The 24129-nt window shown below is 37.7% G+C and overlaps 1 protein-coding gene across 2 annotated transcripts in view; it reads right to left on the minus strand.

The window, feature by feature from the left end:
- Nucleotides 1–1291: 1291 nt before the first annotated feature.
- The window catches only part of PRICKLE3 (prickle planar cell polarity protein 3), a 1188758-nt gene continuing 1165920 nt past the window's right edge, over nucleotides 1292–24129 (minus strand). For both annotated transcript variants that reach the window (XM_044080198.1, XM_044080197.1), the window contains one exon: nucleotides 1292–2456. In XM_044080198.1, the coding sequence (XP_043936133.1) occupies nucleotides 1609–2456 (848 nt within the window). In that variant the 3' untranslated portion in view covers nucleotides 1292–1608. The remainder of the gene's footprint in view (nucleotides 2457–24129) is intronic.

Consider the following 24129-nt stretch of genomic DNA (forward strand, 5'->3'; position numbering starts at 1 on the left):
GAGCCAAGTTAGTAGAAATGCATGAGGAGACAGAGCAAGTGCAAACGCCCTGACGTAGGCCATATAAAGTAAAAACTTCCTCAGCCTATCTTCTCTTTCAGTAGCCATCAGTTCTGCGTATTTTACAAGAACCTCACAACTACTCCTTGTATACATAATTTTCTCTCATCTACTTTCACTCCCTCCCTCTTCCTCCTTCCTTCCAAATTTTGTTTTAATATTACATTTATGTAAATACATTGTGAGACTGTTTATACTCTGCTGTTAAATTCATGTTTGTTACTGATTTTTGACCTTTGTTTAAAACACTTTGTACATTTTGTATTGTTGTATCAGTTGTTTATATATACAACAGCCTGGACTGGGCCTGAAATTGGTCACTGTTGATCAATGCCCTACCCTAGTAAATAAACATAAGCAGACTGAGCAGAAACCTTTTATCACTGGACTATTCATCTCTGATTGTACAGTACAGTAGGTCGTATAGCCTCTCTATAGACAGTACGTACTGCCTAGTACCATATGAGATGTGCAAAAATATGAATGCTGAGCAAACCTGTAGAAGCATTCCAATGTGGATCCCTACCCAGTGAGGCACATTTGGGAACTACAGTATGAATCCCAGCACAGAAAATACATAATATTTGTATTACCAGATCAAAATGTAGAAGGCAGGCATGCAAGTACAACAGGAAAACTGCACAGTAAAGATAACACAACCACCCTTCCCAGCAAGCAGGCATCTCCCATATTTCTGTATCACAAAAATCAATGACATGATGACAGTAAGGGGCCCTTACTTCACACTGCCAAAAAACAGTTCACATGAGATCCAGACCTATGGTTCACAACTGTGATACCTCCTGTAATAGATAATGTCAGCAGAGTCCACCTGCTGCAGGTGTGACCAAATGTATCAATAGATATTAGGCAAGAGCATAAATGCATGTAGACAGATGAGCAGCTCTTTACCTTATGTGACTAGTCATACCCTAAACTGCAACTAGAGTGTTACATGCACAGCGAAAATTCCTTTTTTTATCCTGATATTTACTGTGATGCCATTACCATTGCAAAGCAAATTCCAATGTACGCATGTGACATGAAGCATGCTCTTAAAAGAAGTGCTTTCAGTGATGCTGGTCGGGAAGATGTAGACACAACATAGATGCAGTCAGGCATAAGAGCAGTAACAGAATTTAGCCACCAACACAGAAATCCAGATTAGGAAAAACAAGAAGGGAAGTCACCAGATCTTCTGATTTGGAGACTGAAATAAGACAAAAATGGATAAATACAGATCCAAAGCATTTTATGAATTGTTTTACACTGAATGAGACAGAAATATTACTCTGAAATTACATGCTTGCCATAGGCCTTGATCATGTTTTGAAGTTTTCTAACTTGTAGCACAGTATTCTTAATAGCTGTATTACAAGGTCTGTTACAAAATTAATAGAAATGTTTTGATGTTTTTTTTCTACAGTTTATGGCAGTTATATGTTCAGCTCCAAATATCAGTTCTGAAAGACTTTCTTACAGAAAAATTCTGTAAACGGAATATAAATTACCACCCCAAAAATGCTCCTTAAAAATGCCAGCATTAAATTATGAAACAATGCAGTTTTTGTCCCTTCGAGAGCCCTTACGATGCACCTTACGCATACCCTTGCTTTGCAAAGTGGGAGAGGACAAAGTCCTGGGATCGCGGCTAGTGCTGGATTGCAGGTAAGGGGGCAGTGGAATAGGTTCTCCAAGAAAATACCCTTCCTCCTCAGAATCTGAAGAGGAAGAGCATGTAGAACACCAGTCATCATCTGTACAGTAAAGTCCGTGGTATGGATCCCCAATCCGATTCCTTACGTGAAGGTCCACAGTAGAAGGAGGGCATTGTGCAGTCCCTGTTTTATTTAGAGCCCTGTTGCTGTACTCTGTGGCCCCTTCCTGTGCAGCCATCATTTTTTCAAATTCCTCTTTGCTGTACAGGGAAGGACGATCCCTTGAATGAGACCTGTATTCTGTAGCAAGATGAAGTGCATTGTCCGAATGTGCTCGCCTGCTTGTTTGGGACCGCCGTCGGCGGTAGCTACGATGCCGCCCAGCTCTTCCTCCTTCTCCAGAAATGTTTTCCAGAGTCTGGTCCTCAGCTAATGGCATCCCAGGAAGTGCATTCTCATTTTCAGCTGTGATCGACTCCATCTGAATAGTGGAGCTCAGTGGCTCCCGAAAACTGACACGGGCTTGACTCTGTACATAGCAGCTTCTTCTGTCTGTTATGTCCAGAGGTTTTTCTGATCTTGATGTGGGGATGGATTCTTTCTTCTTTGGCTTCACTGAGAGATTCGCTTCAGAAGAAGAAGAATTTACCTCCAAATCAGAAACAAACTTTTTATCAAGATCAGGCATGGAATATCTCTGTGGCTTTCTAAACTTGATGCTATCTTCACTATCAGTACCTGTAAAGAGAATTTTAATTAATGAAATTAAATGATAAAAACACAAAAATCAGATACCAATTTTTTGAACTTCTGGATCTTTGAAATAATCTCAAATAGTAAAATAAATGGGAAAATTGCAAAAAATTAGACATCACATTTTAATCTGCATCTTTAAATTACTAATACATTTCTTTTAAAACTAATTCTAGTTTTAGAGTAGTTTTACATTCAGCATAACCATACATTTTAAATGAAAATGACAACTGTGTGATAGCTTTTGATTTCTTCTAATGTTTTCTGTAGTAAGAGATATTAAAGTGCCCTGAAAGAAGGTAGTGCACTCATCAAGAAAACATTTATTTACAGGAAGGTGATGCTCACTGCAGTCACACTGTGCTGATGTAAGATAACAACTCACAAACAGATGACAAATTCTGTCCTATAGAAGGAAAAAAATTCTAGTCCAAAGAAAAGAGAAATTAAAGAGGGAGGGGAGAGAAACCCAGAGCACAACTGGATCATGGTCAGATGGGGCCCAAGACAGTATAATGGACCTTTAACCATCCCAATGCCCCATTACTTGACTGTCTCTTCCCAAAAATGATAAACATTGTTCAAAGCTGGAAGTCTGCATGCTATTTTCCTCTTTACTTTTACAGTTTCTTTAGAGATATGGGCTTAATTTAAAACTTTTATTTCAAATTTTAGAGTGCAAACACTGATGGCCATTTATAACACATGGTGGTCTCACATTGAAAATAAACTCATCAAGATCAATGCACATTTACTGAAAATGTATCTGACCAGAGGCAGATTAAGTGTACCTTGGGCCCTGGGTTGCTTTCAAAACACCCACCACCCTGTACACATTTTTAGGACCACACATAAACATGTGTGTTGTTTGACTCATCTTTGATTATTTTAAATTATATTTTTGTTTAATACAGTAACATGTGTTACAGTGTGTTTTAAGTTTGTAATTTTGAACTTTTCTAGTAAGCAGTGAAACAAATGTCAAAAATATCTATTTTAGAGCATTATAATTATAAAAGGCCACTCAAACTGCTGTCATTAGAATTTCCCAACATCTGTACTCAACAATTACACTATCAACTGTGTACACATCACGACTGACTTGTGATAAAAATGTCCACATGAAAGTATTCCAAACTGCTTTATACAACTGCATACTAGTCCTGCAAAGACATACTAATGATGACTAACTTTTATTAACTCAACAGGGTTAGTCATTTTATACGCAGACATCTCTAGCAACAAGGTTGTCTGCATCCTCTTGGATGTCTGTGAAAAAAAGTCACATATTGCAATTTGTGTCATACAAACACAGTGATCTACATATTTCTACTTAAATCACACCCACGTGCACACTAGTCCCAAACTACTAGATTAAAGATGGTTTAAAAATGATCAGATAAGAGCAAAACCATCCAGAGAGCTTCCCACCCCCACCAACAGTAAGCCACATTGTTGACTTATGTATGCTCCTTAATTTTATGAAGAAATAAATTACATGTGCTTTATTGGCAGCTTTAGATGAACTATATAAAACTGTATAAACAGCTGGGTTTGGCATAATGGTTAATGTCTGTGGCTCATAGGCATGAAGTACAGGACTTGATTCTTACCTTGAATTAATGGTTAGGCTTAAAATAGCCCTTCAGGACAGTTAGCCTATTATTCACCTATGAGCCTATGAATCACTAGCATTATCATACCATGAAATCCAGCCATGTGTAGCGCAGTTTGAAAAGAAGAGTATAAGAAATATTAACCACCTGATAGCATAGCCTAATCAATATCCAGAAGTAAAAGTCATCTGAATAATTCCACATTAAAGAGAACTGTTACTAATGCAGAGATTGCTGCTGACAAACAACTTTGAATTTCAGTGCTTCATCTGCTGCCCTTGAAAAATAAACTGCATGTATTGCATTAAAAATGAAGTGCTGGTGATATTGCCATAACACTTACTGAATTATTTCAGCTATGTAATAGGGAATGGCTGGCAAAATAACAACAGATTCATGCTTACTTGGCATGCATTCCATGTGATCTTTAAGGAGCCTAGCTCAAATTCCCAATTGCTCCAAAGCACTGTCTGGTTGAGTGAGTTGCTCAATGTCCCACAGTAGGTAAATAAAGGTATAAAGATTCAAAACTTAGTCTAAATAATTTGTAAGCTCACACCCACTAATTCCACCACCACTGGTACTTATGAAGTCAAGCTCCCCATTGCCTGACTTGACTCTATAAGTAATGGGATATCAACCTAGAATATCAACTACAATGTATCTAAAACAATTGTGAAGTATTTTTGTGTATCTCTAATTCTGTTTATGTGTATCTCGAATTTTATTTACTTGCATTAGGTAGTGTACTTTATCTGCATATAAATGAAAGTGTAACTTTTTCCTCTGTGGAGCTTTTCTCCCCGGGCCTCCGCTGAAAATGGACATGTATCCAGTCGGACCATCCCGGTCAACAAATGTAAAATAAATAAATAAATAAAATAAATAAATAAAACTTTCACCCTTGCCATAGAAGCAACCATACCTTTCAACCTTTTAGCACAAGAAATCTGGACAAAGTCTGACAAAATGGGGGGACAAAGGCCCACAAATAGGTACATAATTTAAATATTGCTTTAATAAATTTAGAAAGTTCTTACAGTAACAGGGTTTGTTTTAACATACATTTTCTGAAGGATATGAAGTCTGAAACTCAAATGTATGTAATTATTTAGTGACTTCAACCCTCAGATCATCACAGTGATTTGTCAGAAAACCACAAATTTTATGAGGAATAGACCAAAAATAAGGACATTCTGCAAAAATCTATAAAGCTGAGTGGCATGAAAGCAACTCTTTAACAAGTTGGAGCTTTAGTCCTTTGTGCCAACTGTCAGAACAACAATTTTAACTCAATGAAGAAATTCTGTTCAATCTGATCTTACGGGGAAGACTATCACAGAATTATGCAACAATGACTACACATTGAATGCAAAAGATCAGTCTGTCCTGATCATCACTCCAAATAATGAAGACTGTATGACCTGTAAATGTCAACCCCTCAGCAGTTGCTGGAGATTGTAAATAATGTACTGGAAAATATATTACAAAAATGCAACATGTTTAGACTATATAACACAATCCAGGCCTATTACTAAATGAATTCATTAATTAGTGCAAAGAATAAAACAAAACAATTAAAAACAACATAAATGCTGCAGCAGCTTTTGTTCAACAATTCACAAATTATACAAAAATTAGAAATATTACTGCATACAGCATACATTTTTTGAGATGGTAGAGGCTTACATGCTTGCAGGACACCTAGATCTCATTTGACCTCCATATATCTATTATCAATAATAGTAAGCCATGGTGGTGCAGTGGTAGCATTGTCGCCTCACAGCAAGAGGTTCTCCCATTTGATTCTCGGCTGGAGTGCCTTCTGTGTGGAGTCTGCATGTCCTCCCCGCGGTTGTGTGGCATTCAAAAGACATGTGTGAATGGGTGTGCTTTTGTTGAAGGTTGGGCGTCGGGCTGGCACCTCGGCACCATAAAAATCGACTGCCAATCATTAGCGGACCGGAGTTCCACTGTGGCAACCCCTAACCGGGGAAAGCAGAAAGAAAACAACATATCTATCATCAATAATAGCTACCCCTTCTGACATCATTTGAAAATCAAGCTTCAAAACTTAAGAGTTTTTACACTAAATAGTCTGACCTAGCTGCTATATAACAGAGGTTTCTCCAAGGGTATTTTATAGTATAATTGAATTGATTATGAATGAGGCAATGCAAAATATTTTTTTACTATATCAGTGAAAGAAAACTGGTATAGAACATCATGATTTTAAAATAAATTCAAATTTAGACATAGTATGTAATTGTAAAGCAATGCATATAGGGTATGCAAATCAGCTGTTATACCACATTTGAATTCCATGAAGAGAATTCTGTATAGTCATTGTGACACTGTACCACCTACTCCTGGAAGGAAAATTACAATCTAGTTATTTATCTGACTCTCTCTGTCTCTCTCTTTTCACATCGTACATCTCAAGTGTACCTTGGTATGAGGAACAGACCTCATTTTGAGTCTTAAAAAGTCAATGATAGAAGCCATGTGGTTAGAGTAGCAGGTGCCACTTCTGAAAGCAAAACAGTTACCAGTGGTGTACCAGAGGGCTCTTTTTTGGGCCCTCTCCTATTTGGACTACATTTCTTTGACCTTCAGGGCAACAATTCTGCCCTATAGTTAACTATCAATTATGTGTTATTTTATCATCAACTGAGTCATGATTGGTCTAACACACCTTAAACCATGACAACAACTGCTGCAAGGACAATGGTCTCAAATTATTTCATAAACAAAACAGTTTCACTTCATATGGGAGATGTACTCCTCCAATCAACCCCCTTTGTTGTAAGAGATCTGGGTACTTTTGTTAATAATTCCTTATCATTTGACCATCATGTTTCCACAGTAGTTCAAAAGCCTTTATCTGGCCCATCTAATTTCCAAAGGCATCTCTACTAGATCCAAAGAAGTCTTAATTCCCCATTACTCATATTTTATCAGACCCATCATTGAATATAATATATTATATTATATAATATTTTAGATAAACACATGCTAAAAATGTATCACACAACTTGAGACCTCAGAACATCATAACGAAAAAGATCAATGGCCTCAAAAATCTTAGTTATCAAGAGCGACTGTCAGCTCTTTCTGTGTATTCAGTCTCTAGCCTTTCATACCATGAAAAATTCAACCCCTTTTGATCTTCTATTCCCTTGCAGAACTAAAGGTGTATCAAATACTCAGTTAACAGAACTAAACCTTCATCAGCAGATAAATAAAACAGGTATCCTCATCTCTGAAAGAAACTTAGACTACATGTTAAGCAGAGTAGCACCCTTGTTATCTTCAAGATAAACCTGGGTTATTGGCTTGTTAACCTCAAAGTTTCTCCTGATGTATCTTTTCTTGCTCTCCTTGAAGCTAAAGGGAAATTTTGAATAGGGCTTTTTTGGCTAAGCTTGAAATGGTCTGCAGACCAATTGCCTATTACTTATGTAAGAATCTATAATGCCCCTCACTGTTCTACACTGACCGGCTCTGTCACTAACATCCATGATATAGAATACTGAATCATATTAATTAATTAAAATAACTTTTTATAACATTTAAAATGACACATTTTAACCATCCTGTGAGCTTCCTAGTTGATGTTGTTAGGATGTGTTCCTTATTTGGCCCATTTATTCCACATTATTTGAGGTACTATTGCATACTTGGCAGAAGAAAGGTTGATAACTTGCATCCTACATAACTCTCAACCTCTTATCTTCAGAATCAGGTACAGAACCAAAAGTAAGGACAAGGGTCCCAAATCAAAGATGGTTTCTAAATATTATTTTGATACTGCTGACTTTAAAAGTTTCTGGATTAAAAGATGAAAGCAAGAAAAGACAAGTCAATTCTTGCTGCACAAAAGAAAAAGAAAAAGAAAAAAAATCATGATACTGTACAAATAGTCTTGCATTTAATACAAATGCTTGCCATTCTGCTGCAAGTTTAAATCTCATGCCAAGACCTGTAAGCATCTGCCAATGAAAAGGCTGGAGCTGTTGTACACCAAGCAGGAAATCTTAAAACAGCAACATTTGCTCAGACACCAAGCTGAGCAGGAAAGCAGTAGTTTCTTTTTTTAAAGTTGTATAGCCAGCCACCCCCCCCCCCCCCCGAACCAGCACTGGGCACTAGGCAGCTGCCTAGGTTTCCTAAGGCTGGATCTAACTGTAACTCAGACTTATTCATTAAGTACTATTGATGGCACACTGGAAATATGTCTGAAAAAAGTCATTTGCTTTCACCATGAGCCAGACATATTAGCACAATGGCTGATACAGGTTGGACAGCAACCCTAACTAAACAGTCCAGGAAGCAGACGGCATATTCTAATCTGGAACCACTGTAGAAATGAGATGGTAGCAATACATAGGAAATTAAGTAGGTTACATTTACAGTTTCAGCGTATGCTTACATTCCATTTACTATCTTAGGGGAATGAAACACATTCTGACATAAAACTAACATTACAACTTATAATAATAATAATAAAAGTGAAGATTGAAAGCACAGCATCTATAGAAGAGATAAATTCTACAGCATTGTAGGAAGCACATTTGTGTTAGGAACTTACCATAATTCGATTTTTTTTTTATTAAACAAGAAATAGAAGAAACATCTTTATTGAATTATCAAAACCATATTGATATATTTTCAGTTGCAAACCTCATGCATCACATATAATCTTCTATACAGTCATTGTCATTTGACCATTATATAGCTCATTCAATTCCTTCTTCCCCATAAACATCATTCCTCATTCAAAACATTACTCTCTACGTATTGTTCCCCAAATTTCCATTTTTCTATGTAATTTTTCTAACCCTTTTCTAAAAATCCCACGTCTAGTTCTTTTCTCTCTGTTAGTATATTCCCTACTTTTAGTATGGTTGGTTTAAACTTTAATTTCCATTTTCTAGTAATTGTTTTTCTGGCAACCACCAGAATTAAACTCAGCAAGGCCTGACTACATCTAGGTAATTCTGATTCTGTATCCAAATATCTTTCCCCTGCACAGAAACTGTTGCACGGCTAAAACAAATATAAGCAAAATGAAAGAAGCCAGCAACTGTGGGCTGTAAAACTAATTTATTTAGTTAAACATTCGAAAAGCTTCAATTGAAAATAACAGACCGGTTTCGGCTTGGATTTTACCTAGCCTTCATCAGTGTAAATTCACAATAAGCAATTGAAGACATATATATGTTAGAATTAATTAAACACAAAAAAAGATTGGTGAGCTCATAAATATGTATATAGACATTCATAAATATTCATTAAGTCCAGGCTGAAGAAGTGAACCCAGTTTAACTATCCATTTTTTCTCTTTTATATTAAGTTTATTATGCCATCCTGATTTGTGTGTTCTGTCACCTATTATTTTGTCAATAACAGTAAAATGAAATTTGGCTGTGTTATGTTTTAGAGTGTGTTTATATAGTGCATTACTGGCTCTGTTGCATTTGATGTCACTTAAATGTTCAGAAATCCTTAGCCTAAAAGGTCTTGAAGTTTGGCCAATGTAAAAAGCATGACAATTGCAAGAAGCCATATAAATAATCCAATCGGTGTTACAATTAGCAAAAAACTTTATATTGAATACATAGCTGGTATTATTACTGGAAAATTGTTTTGTTCTTAGTACATGTTTACAATTACTGCAATGGCCACATGGCATACAGCCTATGAGCTTATCACCCAATATTGTGGTCTGGGCCATCTGTAGTTGTTTGGATTCTGAATGATGTTTGTAGTGATTGAAAAAGGCCCTCAAATTCTTCCCTTTCCTGAAAATAAACATGAATGAGGTATGTAATTGGACAAAGCAGAATCTGCTGTAAGAATATTCCAATGATGCTTTATGATGCCAATAAATTTGTTAGTATTCCTCCCATAGGTAGTGGTGAGTCACAAGGTACTATGTTTATATAAGGGTTTATTCTTAGCTTGATGTTTGTATCTTAAAAGTTCATCTCTGGGCAGGTGTGATGCAGAATTCCTGGCAGTGGTTACATAACCCATACTATAACCTCTTGCCCTAAATCTATTAGTCAGATCATGACTAAAAGTTTCAAAAGTGTTGTCTTCTGAACAAATACGTCTCATTCTAATAAACTGCGATTTTGGAATGTTCCTGGCTATATGTTTGGGATGAAAGCTGGATGCGTGGAGTAAGGTATTGTATTCTGGATATTTACTAAATACTTCAGTACTGAGTGTATTATCTGCATTCCTAGTTATCATGACATCCAAATAGGTAATCTTATTTTGATCAAAATTAATTGTGAAATGTAATCCCCCATTTGTTGTCATTAAGATATTGAGCAAATTCCTGCAGGTATTCAGTATCCGACCTCCAAACCATCCAGCAATCATCCAATGTGGCGTGCTTATACATGGATCTGTACCACATTCATTGGTAACTGAAATTATTGGGCTCCTTGTTTTCCAGGCTGACCAAGTATCCATTTCGTTATCTGGCAAAGAATTGTTTTTTTTGATTTAGATGCACCTGAAAAGATTTTCTCTTGTATTCAGTTGATGTGCTTTTTGGAGCTGGGGTGAATCCTAGTTGCGATCATTTGGTTATTGGCGACAACTTGGAAGCGACAAAACAATATAAACTGTCAGCGCTACGGATGGTATGCTTCCATTTTTGCTCCTTAAAACACCGCTTGACTTTTTAAGTTAAAACTTTTTGGGATTACGTTCAACTCTTTGGCTGAGTCATTGTGGGTATATTGCGTCCATTTTTCATCACGGACACATCAGGAGTATGGCGTTCTATAGTAAGACTACATAGAGAACAATTCTGGCTATAATAACATTTTGTGTCACTTTTAGATAATTCAGCGTTAACTATATCTATTGAAAAAAGTTTTTTTTGTTAATATCTTATTCAATTTTGGTGACTTAAGACTTCATCGAACAGGTGTTAACCATTTAGCATATACAGTTTTTCATAGACGGGGTTTGGATATGTTGTTACATGTTTTACTGGACTTTCGTCGTTAGTATGAGGATCAATCATTTATCAGGCCATCTTCTATACTAGAGTGGCACCATTTTCCAAGGTAGCGGCAAATTGTTTAGTGGAATTTGGATACATGATTTGCCTTTGAACATTTTATTCTAATATTTCATCTCTTTTCTGGTGGACTTTTCTTTGGACTTATCAACATCATTTTATGGACACAGCAGACAGCCAATTGCTGTATTCCTTTCATATGTCTGGATATTGAACTGGGACTGGTTTGAGGGGTCTTTTACCTCTTGATTTTCATTACTGGCATATACCAATGGGACACTTTTTACTTTATTGGACAATCTTAACAAATGGTTTACTTTTGTAGATACTGTATTAATAATTTACTTTGATATTGTTGGTCTTATCCTCTTTAGGGTGCTGGTAAACTATTGACTAGGCCTCATATATATCATAAGGGCTATGATTTAGTTGGTGTACATTTAAGTTTATATTCATTGACCAACAGTCAAGTACTATATTGTATCATTACATACATTTTGGTGGCAACTATTAGTACCAGACAAAGACAAAACTAAAAAACAGTGAACTAATTCCAAAAATGGAAGGAAAAAAAAACAACTCCAACACAAGGAATAAAGTTAGCGCTTTCGTTTACTGTTTCAGCAAACTTCTTCAGACAACTGACAATCAAATTAATTGACATTTAAATAGACAATCAACTCTATGATATCATATATTAGTACCAGCACTGTGATTTTTGAGATTATATCCAATTAGTTAACAATTATTGTTCGTCAATGCCGGCTGAGTGACTCAGATACCTCTGTGGAATTATATATATACCTTTGTGTTTTAACAGTACTTAATGTGAATATCTTATCATGTTTAAGGTCTTCATATACGATTTTTGATTGCCATACTAGTGGAAGAACTTGCTTTCAGACCTTTTATACAGCTTTTAGTATATTATATTTTTCGCAGCACTGTAGGATACTAAAAATTGTTTTCAATAACTGTTTGAATAATGTTGACAATTTTGGATACATCTGTTTTCTTACCACAATATTCTTGTTTTTTCATTCATTTAGTCATATTTTTGACATCACAACTACCATTATTGTCCAAATTTCTTATTTTGGTTTCTGGACGTGGCTTCTACCAACATCTTTGGAAATAATATACTTATGTGGATTAGTGGGTTGAATGCCATTATTGTCCAGATTTGATAACTGAATGTATATGAATATATACATATTTGATATACTAGGACGTGGTGTTGTGTGTGCTAATTAGATTTTTACTATAAGAAATTTCTGGTTGCAATTTACATTAATAATTACTTTAATATGGACTTAAACAGCATTCTTGTTGGCCTCTCCTCAGATAGGGAAGATTTGGCCGTTTTTGGAATTGGACAACAATCTAATAATACTAATTTGAATAACACTGATCATCCTGAACAATGTTGTGAAAAATTATTTCAGACTCTAAACAAAAACATGAAAGCAATGAGATCCAATGTATGGCACTTAAAATTATTCAAAGCGCATATAGCGAAGGGTATTACTCCCAGGGGTCTTAGGGTAAAAATTCAACCTCTGGTAACCGAGCCTGACGAACAATTGACTAGAGATTGGATATCTATACAACAGGAATGTTCCATGAGATTTGTGGAAACACTAACTATTATACAAGGACCATAGATAGGGAAGTGTTAAATGTTAGTAAGTTAATTGATGAATGTAACTATTATAAAGATTACCCCTTTTTTTCCAACTGTTTGTCTAAACTTAGTTCTGATCTACTCAATTTTGAAACTCTATTGAAGGAATGAAAACTCAAAAAATTCACTAGAGATCAAACAGATTATGAGAAAGGGCAACCATTTAGACAAACCAGACATGTTAGATTTGAGGGCACTTACAGGAACACTAACCAAACCCCCAGATGCAGACGTCCTAGATCCATTCTCAAAAGACATTGTAATTTCACAGATTCTACAGATGGAGATACATCCTCTGGTACAGATATAGATACACAACATACAACAGATTCTCCATCTCCTAAACGTAATAACAGTGGCACCCCTTTAGGCCTTACAAGAGGGGAGGCAGGAAACACAGAAAAGGTTATAAGCTTACAGAACCTTATGCAAATGTTGACCAACAAGTAAATATACATGTTAACAACAATGTACTTAACATCTCTGATACAGTTTTATCCGAACAACATATTGCTTTGTTAAATAAAGGCCTTTCTTTCATTCCCGTTTTTTTTGTATTTGAGGATATTTTTGCACAAGATATAGTAGCATTTTGTAGATTGATTAATCTTAAATTATATTTTCAGGATCATAATGGATATGACCACATGACTGATAATTTCAGATACCATCCATCTACTTTTTCACCACCTATGCATCCAAGTGTAAGTTTATTCCAACATAGTGTTCTCAAAGATCTGCATTTCACTTTGAATATTACCCCACCAATGTTGAATAATATGTCTGAATTTGAGTTATCCAGTTTAGCTGAACTTACCCATAATAAAGAATTGGTGATCATCTCTGCTGACAAAGGAGGGGCAGTTGTTGTTATGAACTGGATTGACTATGATATAGAGGCTCATAAACAACTGGATGATGCCAGATGTTATATTAAGATGCCAATAGATCCTACATCCATGTTCAAACAACAAATTGACACATTTTTGAATTCAGCATTGGAAAATGGCATTATAACATCTGATACGTTGAAACATCTGACTATCACTGATCCTACTAGCCAATACATTTATTTTCTACCTAAAATTCACAAGGATCCTTTACATCCACCAGGTAGACCAATTGTGGCTGGAAATGGGACTCTGACTGAGCCACTTTCTGAATATCTGACTAAATATTTGAAACCTCTATTGAAATGGGTAAGATCTAGGATACAGGATACCACACAATTCTTGGGTATTATCAATGATATGCAGATTGAAGATGATTGGTGGTTATGCACTTTGGATGTAAGCTCACTATATACAAACATACCACACTGGGCAGGGTTAGATGCTATTGAGTACTGGCTTTACAAATCTAACATGTACAAACCTGGCTTTAATGCTTTTTTGATCGGTCTCTAACTGAACATGTTCTCACTAAAAATGTGTTTTTTTATGACAAACAATGTTATCTCCAAACCAAGGGTACTGCTATGGGGGCGTCTTTTGCCCCTATTTATGCAGATTTATATATATGGCATATATTGAAGATCATATTATATATGATGATGCACACAATCTTTACCTGCCGGATATTGACATTTGGCGTAGATATTTGGATGATTGCTGGATGGTTTGGAGGTCTGATACTGAATACCTGCAGGAATTTGTTCAATACCTTAATGACAACAAATGGGGATTACATTTCACAATTAATTTTGATCAAAATAAGATTACCTATTTGGATGTCATGATAACTAGGAATGCAGATAATACACTCAGTACTGAAGTATTTAGAAAATATCCAGAATACAATACCTTACTCCATGCATCCAGCTTTCATCCCAAACATATAGCCAGGAACATTCCAAAATCGCAGTTTATTAGAATGAGACGTATTTGTTCAGAAGACAACACTTTTGAAACTTTTAGTCATGATCTGACTAATAGATTTAGGGCAAGAGGTTATAGTATGGGTTATGTAACCACTGCCAGAAATTCTGTATCACACCTGCCCAGAGATGAACTTTTAAGATACAAACATCAAGCTAAGAATAAACCCTTATATAAACATAGTACCTTGCGACTCACCACTACCTATGGGAGGAATACTAACAAATTTATTGACATCATAAAACATCATTGGAATATTCTTACAGCAGATTCTGCTTTGTCCAATTACATACCTCATTCATGTTTATTTTCTTTTAGGAAAGGGAAGAATTTGAGGGCTTTTTTCAATCACTACAAACATCATTCAGAATCCAAACAACTACAGATGGCCCAGACCACAATATTGGGTGATAAGCTCATAGGCTGTATGCCATGTGGCCATTGCAGTAATTGTAAACATGTACTAAGAACAAAACAATTTTCCAGTAATAATACCAGCTATGTATTCAATATAAAGTTTTTTGCTAATTGTAACACCAATCGGATTATTTATATGGCTTCTTGCAATTGTCATGCTTTTTACATTGGCCAAACTTCAAGACCTTTTAGGCTAAGGATTTCTGAACATTTAAGTGACATCAAATGCAACAGAGCCAGTAATGAACACACTCTAAAACATAACACAGTCAAATTTCATTTTACTGTTATTGACAAAATAATAGGTGACAGAACACACAAATCAGGATGGCATAATAAACTTAATATAAAAGAGAAAAAATGGATAGTTAAACTGGGTTCACTTTTTCAGCCTGGACTTAATGAATATTTATGAATGTCTATATACATATTTATGAGCTCACCAATCATTTTTTGTGTTTAACTAATTCTAACATATATATGTCTTCAATTGCTTATTGTGAATTTACACTGATGAAGGCTAGGTAAAATCCAAGCCGAAACCGGTCTGTTATTTTCAATTGAAGCTTTTCGAATGTTTAACTAAAGAAATTACTTTTTACAGCCCACAGTTGCTGGCTTCTTTTGTTTTGCTTATAATTCTGATTCTGTATCACAACTCAAAAAAAAAATGACCTTATTTACATCAATTTACATACCCTGTATTTCTAGCATAGGAGTCTTGCAGGGAATTTTTACAGCCTGCCAACTCATTACACTCCCATAAAATATGTTCTGAATTACCTCTTTCTTCTCCATCATACCTTCAACATTTGTAATCTACCTGAGGAAAAATTCTTTTGAAGTCTGCTTGGGATATAAAAAGTACCTGTGCAAATACTCTCAAGCAAAACCCCTAAAATCGTCTAGACTTTGTTGCATATTTGAGAGCCATATATATCTCCTTCCTTGTGAATTGCTTATCGGATCTCTCATCCCAATCCTTTCTAACATCCTCTGATTGTTTCCTATAGTTATCATGCAATTTTTAAATACTCTACTAATTATCCCTTTTTTAACAGCAGCTTCTGTTTTAGATTATACTAAACATTCTACCTGTGCTGATCTTTCACTTAGGCCTAGGCCTTTTCCTTTGCTTATACTCCGATATCAATCTTTGATATGGAAAGCAATCTCTAGCCTGCAGGGCAAATGTATTCTTGGCCTCTTCACATTCTATTACTTTTCGCTCTCTAATTATTTGCTCCCAATACCAAGTTTTCTCCAGTACATTCCGGTCTCCTCTTATCTAGTCTCTGTACCCCTAATTGCACTTATCCCTATCAGTAGAATCTCCTTTCTCTAGTCCTGTGTTGGCTTAGTTCTTAAAATGCTTTCTGTTACTTAATGAATATTATAGTCTGTATGATTATTGTTATTCTTCTTAATGATCTGCATCCAAAATCACAGTCTCTCTTTACTTTTTGAGGCCCTTCCCTGTTTCATCATCATCCCTTTCCACTTTAAATTATAGCTTTCTGCTTGTGATATGCATATGAGTGTTAACTGTGTAGCTCTGAAATAGCCATTCAAATCAAGTAATCTGAAACCACCTTGTTCTATTAGAAGGCTCAACTTACCCCATTTCACTCTTGCCCTCATCCCCTCCCAGACAAAATCCTTTAGATCTTTAATCGGTATCCACAACTTCTTCTCTGGCTGATAGAAATATGTCTGACCTGTGTACAAAATTAAAGGTACTGAAAGCATTTTCACTGCTTATATCTTGCTATCCATATCCACAAAACAGAGCTTCCAGTTTTTCAGTTTTTGCATTATTTTTCGTTTAGTATTTTCCCACATATCCTTAGCTGCCATAACAGAATACTTTTTAACCCATACTCCTATGTACTTCATTTTATCATGCCCCCATAAATATGGGTATTGCATCAGTTCATGTGTGATTATATAGTTTATAGCTACTGCATTTGTTTTATCTTCATTAATGTTGAATCCCAAAAAGACCTAAATCTGTCTCAGGATGTTCTGCAACACTGAAATATCCTTTTCTGGTTTTATCAGGTACAAAATAATACCATCTGCAAATAAAGCCAACTTTTCTTGGTTGTCAATACCAATTATATTCTTGAAATTCTGAGTCCCTTATTTTCTTTGTCAATAGTTCTAAACATAATGCAAATAATAACGGGGAAGAGGACACCCTTGCATGGTTCCACAGTACAAATTGAATTTGTCAGAGGAACCCCCCACTTTAATTTTTGCATCCAGTCCCTCATATATCATCCTAATTAATCTTATTGCATCACAGAATGCAAATGCTCCCATTGCCCTAGTCATAAAATCCCAGCTTATTCAGTTGAACGCTTTCCTTGCATTAAAACCCACCAATAACTATGGTATTATCTTACATTCTGCTTCCCTGTGGATCATCATTATTCTATTAATGTTATCAAATGTTTGCCTCCACTCCACAAAACCACACTGATTTATATCTATCAGTTTTGGCATCACCTTTGCCATTCTTTTATTTGAGACAAACACTTTACAGTCATGATTTAGAATCAAAATGGTCCAATGTGAAGCTGGAGTTGATGGGTCTTTACCATCTTAGTATTACAGCCACCACTGCTTTCTTCCAGAAAGTTGGTGCTTCTTCTCCTTTTAAATTACTGTTAAAAAAAACTTCCAGATCTTTATCACTTTTTTCCCTCCTAGTTTCCAAACTTCCACAGGAATACCATCTATTTCTGGAAACTTTCCTGTAGGTTGGGTATACATTACCATTTTTATTTCATCTACTCCTGTTCCAGCTGTTAATAATTGAGCGCCTTCTATCTCTAACATTGGCATATTTAATTCTTCCATAAACATTTCCATTTGTACTTTTTCTTGATTTCCTCATTTCTCTGCATTATACACTTTCATAAAATGTCCAAAATATTTTGAATACCATTACAGGATCTCTTGTCATTATTCTTGTTATAGGCTTCCTAAGCCTGGTAACAGCCCCTTCAACTTTCTGTTGCCCGAGCCATTGTGCTCTGGAGTATTATCAAAAACAGTTGTTTAATGGCAATCTTTCTAAACTCATGCATATTACTAAAGTAGTCCCTTATTTTCTCTTTATCACTTGGCAACTGCACCTCTTCCTGTTCTCTGAGATTCCTCATATTCTGCAATACTTTAACCTTTGTTGGTCCCTCTAAATAAGTTTTGTAACTTCTTAATCATATATCTTTTTCCTTTATTTATACTCTATTTTAAACTTTCATTTTATCCCACTCCTTAGCTATATTTTCTGAAGAAATGTTTATATTCCCTAATAATTCCCAAATAATTTCCACTACCCATTCCTTAAATTCCTCTCTGTCTAACAAATAAGGTAGGGAAGCACCACTGTCTCATTTTTATTTTAGTTATTATTGGTGCATGATCTAAAATAGTTATTGGATGCTTATCAAAACTTTCAATTAAATACATGTTCTTGTGAAATAGAATTATAATTGTACATGTTTTGTACATGTTTGACTATGTTCCATGTTGCAGCAGAGATAATGGCTGGCACAACCTGCAGGAGCTTTTCTCACCTCCCCCTGTAAGCCAGGCAGAAGCCCTCCTACCTGGGTGTTAGCATCTCTGTGGTATAACAGGGATATCTATCCATGCCAATTGTTTGTTTCTTGCCCTATAAGCCTCCGTAACCTGCCCACATGGGATATGACCTAAGGTATGGAAGCACCACTGGAAGATCCTCAAAATTACTTTTCCAGGTTCAAGGTAAACCTGAGGAGTGGGGTGCCCTGTAAGGGCAGACAGCAGGGAAAGTAAAGAGATGGATGATTGGGTTTCCAGCCCAACCACTGCATGCCTACAGGAAAGGAAGAAGAGTGCTGGAATAAGGGAACCTATAATTATGCTAAGTCCCTAACACAGCTGTACCATGTTCAGCATATTGGTACCTGCTGCGGTAGTGTTAACCCTTTTCAAGATGCTCACTGCTTTTGGCCCAGTGGGTAGCATGCCCTGAGAAGGTATATATTGTAAAAGTACCTATACGATGGCTGTAGAAAATCCTTCCCTGACTGAAGAGTAAAGTCTGGTTTATAGTGGATGGAAAAGGTGTGGAGTGAAAATACAGTAGCCACTTCCAAACTGCTCTGGGTTTTGCTCTCTACCCCCACTTAAGGATGGCAGAAGTGACTTGTATGGATCTTGTAGAGTTGGTTTTGATATACAGTGGCATAGTATTGCCATAGAAAATGGAACATAAATAAATGCAATGAGGTCATTTAGGAATGGTCTTGTCTGGGACAGGTTTCCCCCTACCCTTTTGCAAAACATGTGAATAACTGTCCTGAGTTCCTTTATCTCTTGGTCCTCTCAAGGTAAAATCTCACTTGCCCATGCATATCCAGCATATGCAAGATTATTTTACCCTTGTTATGTGAGATAGTTTAGAACACAGGGATGTGAATAGCCTGACATTCTGTTATCACTCTGGGCACAAATGTAGGACTGGTGTGCAGTACTGCCCTATCTTTGTGGAAGAATAGAAAGGGATACTTGCACAAGAGGACCTGCAATTCTGAAGTCTTCACTCAAGAGCAAGTGCCATTAAAAAATTCCAGGCCAGATACTTGAGGGGTGCAACTACTGGCTCAAAGAATGGTCATTTTAAGCAATTCTGGTTATGTATGGGGATAAAGCCCTTACTACGGCCCAGGTGACCCAGGTTCGATTAGCAGCTCAGCCAACTGATGGAGTGACAAGAGAGACTGGAGCGTCCATCTTGGTGGGAGGGATGGGAGTGCCCATAATGGTAGGAGGACATTTGTCATTGATGCTCTGTAAGAAGAGGCATGGTTGAAAGGGGTGTGACAACCTCTGACATAGTTGATGAGCACAGGAGGCGGTGAAGGGAATGGATATTGGTATCCCAGATGGATACAAAGACAGCTGAGCCCCCATGGTGACCTTAGAATCCATGACTCTCCCCAGCAATAATGGACTAAGTCTGGGGAGGGGGGTAGGAAATTATATGGTAGACCTGGCATGGATGTGGGGTACTGAGGAGCTGGGCCATTAAAATTAATTCAAGGGGACCAAAGAAAATGGTGCCAACTGTAACATCATATGACACAGTTGATGTCCCATGGTGGCAACATTTACTTCTTGGGTGGTCTCAAATGCAGGACTCCATTGAAGAATTGCTTTACTGTTAAAAGAAATGCAGGAAGGCTGAAAGAGCAGACATGCACTGTCACTTAAGTACAACATAATCCAAATATATAAAGGTCTGACAGATATTTAAGGATTGTGGATGTCAAAATCTGACATGGGTACAGACCTCTACTCTGGCACTAGTGGGACAATATTTTCCAATTTGTTTGGCATGACTTCCTTATATTTGACTTCTGAACCTCACTTAAGTTAGACAGTACATCTTTAGAAAACATGTGTCTAAAGAGAGTGTGAAGCAGATCATCCAAGCTGTCAGCCTTAGGGTCTTTAGGGTGGAGTGTATAAGTTATCCCTTGCTTTGTGTCAAGGGGTTTACAATATGAGATAGCAGTACAGATTCTGTCCTTACCACACCCAGAAAGAGGAAGAATTAATGCTGCCTTGGCCAAAATGGAGTTACAAGTAACATTGTTGGCCTGTCCTCCTTTCTCTTCCTAATTACTCCTTGATTGAAGATGAGTTAAAGGAAACATGTACAGGAACAGGCCTAAGCATAACCAGTTTATTGAGAAGACATCTGGTGTCCAGGCCCCTGTGGTTGCTGTTTTGGAGTTCTGTATTTTATGGAAAAGCAAGATAGTCCACTTCTGGTACAATTGTTTGATTGACAGTCAGACTGGAAATAACTTTGGGTAAGAAGGTGGGATTAGCCCAGAGTGATACTCTGTCCTTGTAGAAGACTATATAAGGAAGTTTTATGCACAAGGCCTGTAATTCAGATATTCGCCTTGCTGAAGTAATAGCTACCAAGAATAACATTTTCCAGGATAAGAATTTCATATCGCACATGGCAGCAGGTTGAAAAGGGGATGAGTCAAGGATTGTAGGACTAGTGTTAAATAAATTCCTGGGTTCGATTGGCTCTTTGAAGGGGGGGGGGTCTAACGTGGATGACACCTTTCAAAAAGGTTATACAGAGATGGTGAGAAATCAAGAACGAGTCCTGGAAACCACTGTGAAAGTTAGAGAAAGCAGCCATGTGAACTTGAATAGTTGAAGCTGCCACTCCTGAATGGAGGAGATTAGATAAATAGTCCAGTATCAAATCTAGTGGAGCTGAAAATGGGTCTATTACCTTCTCATGAGACCAAATAATGAATCTTTTCCACCTGCTGAGGCAAAGTTTCTTGGTGGATGGCTTATGAGAAGCCAGAAGAATGTTACGAACAGGGGAGGATAGATTATTTTGCCTGGCAATTACTGGAAGTGGAGGAACCAAGCTGTCAGCTTGAGACTCGACATGTTTGGATGCTTCAACCCTTGCGGGTGCGACAGCAATTCGGAGTTGGATCCAGAATCTATGGTTGGTGTACTAGGTGAGGCCAAAGGAAGGGGAAACAAACTTGTCGTGGCCAGTAGGGTGCAATGAGGATTACTTTGCTTCTCAGCTGAAGGGCTTTCTTTAGAAATTGCAGGATCAGAGGAAGGGGAGGGTAAGCATAAAGAAGTCCCGTGGGCCAATCATGTACCAGAGCATCCCTCAGGGACCCCCCCCACAGGAGAATTAGGGCAAAGTAGTTGCTGCATTTGTGGATTGTGGGAATGCAAAAAGATCGCAGCAAGGCTGACCCCAGCGACTGAAGATCTTCGCTGCTATGACAGGATTGAGGGACCACTCGTGAGCAGGAGAATACATCTGCTGTTTGTCTGCAATCACGTTGGAATCCCTGGGAATGTGCATTGCTATCAGAAAGTGGTTGGAAGATATTGTCCATTGCCAAATTCTCATGGTTTCCCAACACAATGGGTAGGACCTGGTTCCCCCCTGTTTGTTGACATACCAGACTACTGACATGTTGTCGGACTGGATAGCAATTGTCCCTGATGGGAGGATAGATTGAACTGTTTGCAATGATAGAAGCACTGCCCTCAGTTCTAGAACACTGATATGCAGATCGGCCTCCATGGGGGACCAAGTGCCTTGGACCGTCTTTCCCTGGAAGTGTCCCTCCACCCCATCATGGAAGCGTCCATGGTCACTATGGCCTTGGGCTCAGAGGGAGAGAAAGGATGACTCCATAGGTCTTTTTCTGGGTTTACTATCAAAAATTCGAAGCAAACTCAGCCGACCCACATATGGTCGACCAAAAGAATTCGAAACTCACATTGTCAAACACCGAGATTGCTGAATCACAAATCAAATTCGACCTATGGACGGGTTTTAACATGGGTTGAGATAGGGGAGAGGTTTGTAGTTCGACAATATAGGCGTTCAGCATTGCCGAGTTCGACATTCTGATTCTCGACAGAAGTGGAGTCGACCGAGTTCGCTTTGAATTTTTGATAGTAAACCCTTTTCTTGGCATCTGCCAAAATAAATCTTTGTTATGCAGATCTGAAAGGACATCAGATGAGTTAAAGGGGGCCACTATGTTAGTAGAAGCCATTGTAGAAGCCTCATTTGTAGTCTTGCCAGGGGAACAATTGTAATTGATGTTTCCATTGATCCTAGTCGTTGGAAGGACTGCCCAAGCTGAAACTTTGCCCTGAGAGAGTATCACCTGGAGTTGAGACCTTTGTCCTTCTGTGTGAAGAGAGAGGGACACTAGGCAAGATTGAGCATTGAAACTTGCCCCTATGAATTCCAGAGTTTGAAAAGGAGTCAAGTTGCATTTCTCCTCATTTATTGAGATCCCCAAGTATTTTGCTAGCTTTAGGGTGTAATGTAAGGTTGTAACCAGTAGATGCTTGTTGGGGGTGGTAAGGAGCCAATCTTCTAAATACAGAAACACCTGGAATCCTTGCAGTCTCAAGTGAGCTGTTACCACTGCCATGCATTTGGCGAACACTCTGGGGCCATAGAGAGACCAAAGGGCAATACTCAGAATCGGTAGTGATTGGCTCCCAGCCAGAAGTGGATGAGTCTTCTGGAGCATTTGTGCATTTTTATGTGGTAATACGTGTCCTGAAGATCTATTGAGCACATCCAATCGTCTTTTTCCAGGAATGGAAGGATAGACTGAACTGTGACCATCTGGAATTTTGTCTGTCTGACAGATTTGTTTAGGATGCTGAGGTCCAAGATTGGCCTCCAGTCCCCTGTCTTTTTTTGGCACTAAAAAGAGTCTTGAGTAAAAAACGGATTCTATCTGCTCTGGTGGGAGTGTCTAATGACTCTTTTTTGAAGCAGCTTTTGAATTTCTTGTGATGCTACATCCCTCTGACTGGGTGGAACGTCAAGGATTCGCCTCTGTGGCTTCGGGTAAAGGTCGAAGGGGATGTGGTAACCCCTGGTAATTATCACCTACACCCAAGAATCTATGGTTATGGATTTCCAGGCAAGGTGGTACATTGAAATCCGTCCCCTGACTGCTTCCAGAGGTAAGCAATCAGGCCGCTTTTCAGAAGCACTAATAGGGCTATCCAGAGAAAGAATCTCTGGATCCCTGATTACGTGGACCCCCTCTGCTTTTGTGGGGGTATCTTCCAGATGAGTTTTCCCCCTCTGCCCCAGGGGGTAAACTCACCACATGTGTCACGGAAATTACCCTGGAATTTCTGGTACCACATCTTTCCACTCCTCTGATTCCTAGAGTAGCTTTGTTGGGGGGGTGGAAAAAATGTATGCCCATGGCAGATAGGGTCTTGCTGTCCTTTTCACACCTAGCCAATGTGTCTTTCACTTTTGGGGCAAAAAGAGAAGAAGCTTCCACTGGAGCATTGAGAAAGAAAGACTTAAATAAGTCCATAAAATCACATAGGCACATCCAGGAGTGGCATCTCATGACAATGCCTGCACCCGCTGCTCTAGCCACCCCTTCAGTAGTATGAGAGATTA

Source organism: Protopterus annectens, chromosome 8.part0 (assembly GCF_019279795.1).
Source record: "Protopterus annectens isolate FY-2018-M chromosome 8.part0, PAN1.0, whole genome shotgun sequence".
Classification (NCBI taxonomy): domain Eukaryota; kingdom Metazoa; phylum Chordata; order Ceratodontiformes; family Protopteridae; genus Protopterus; species Protopterus annectens.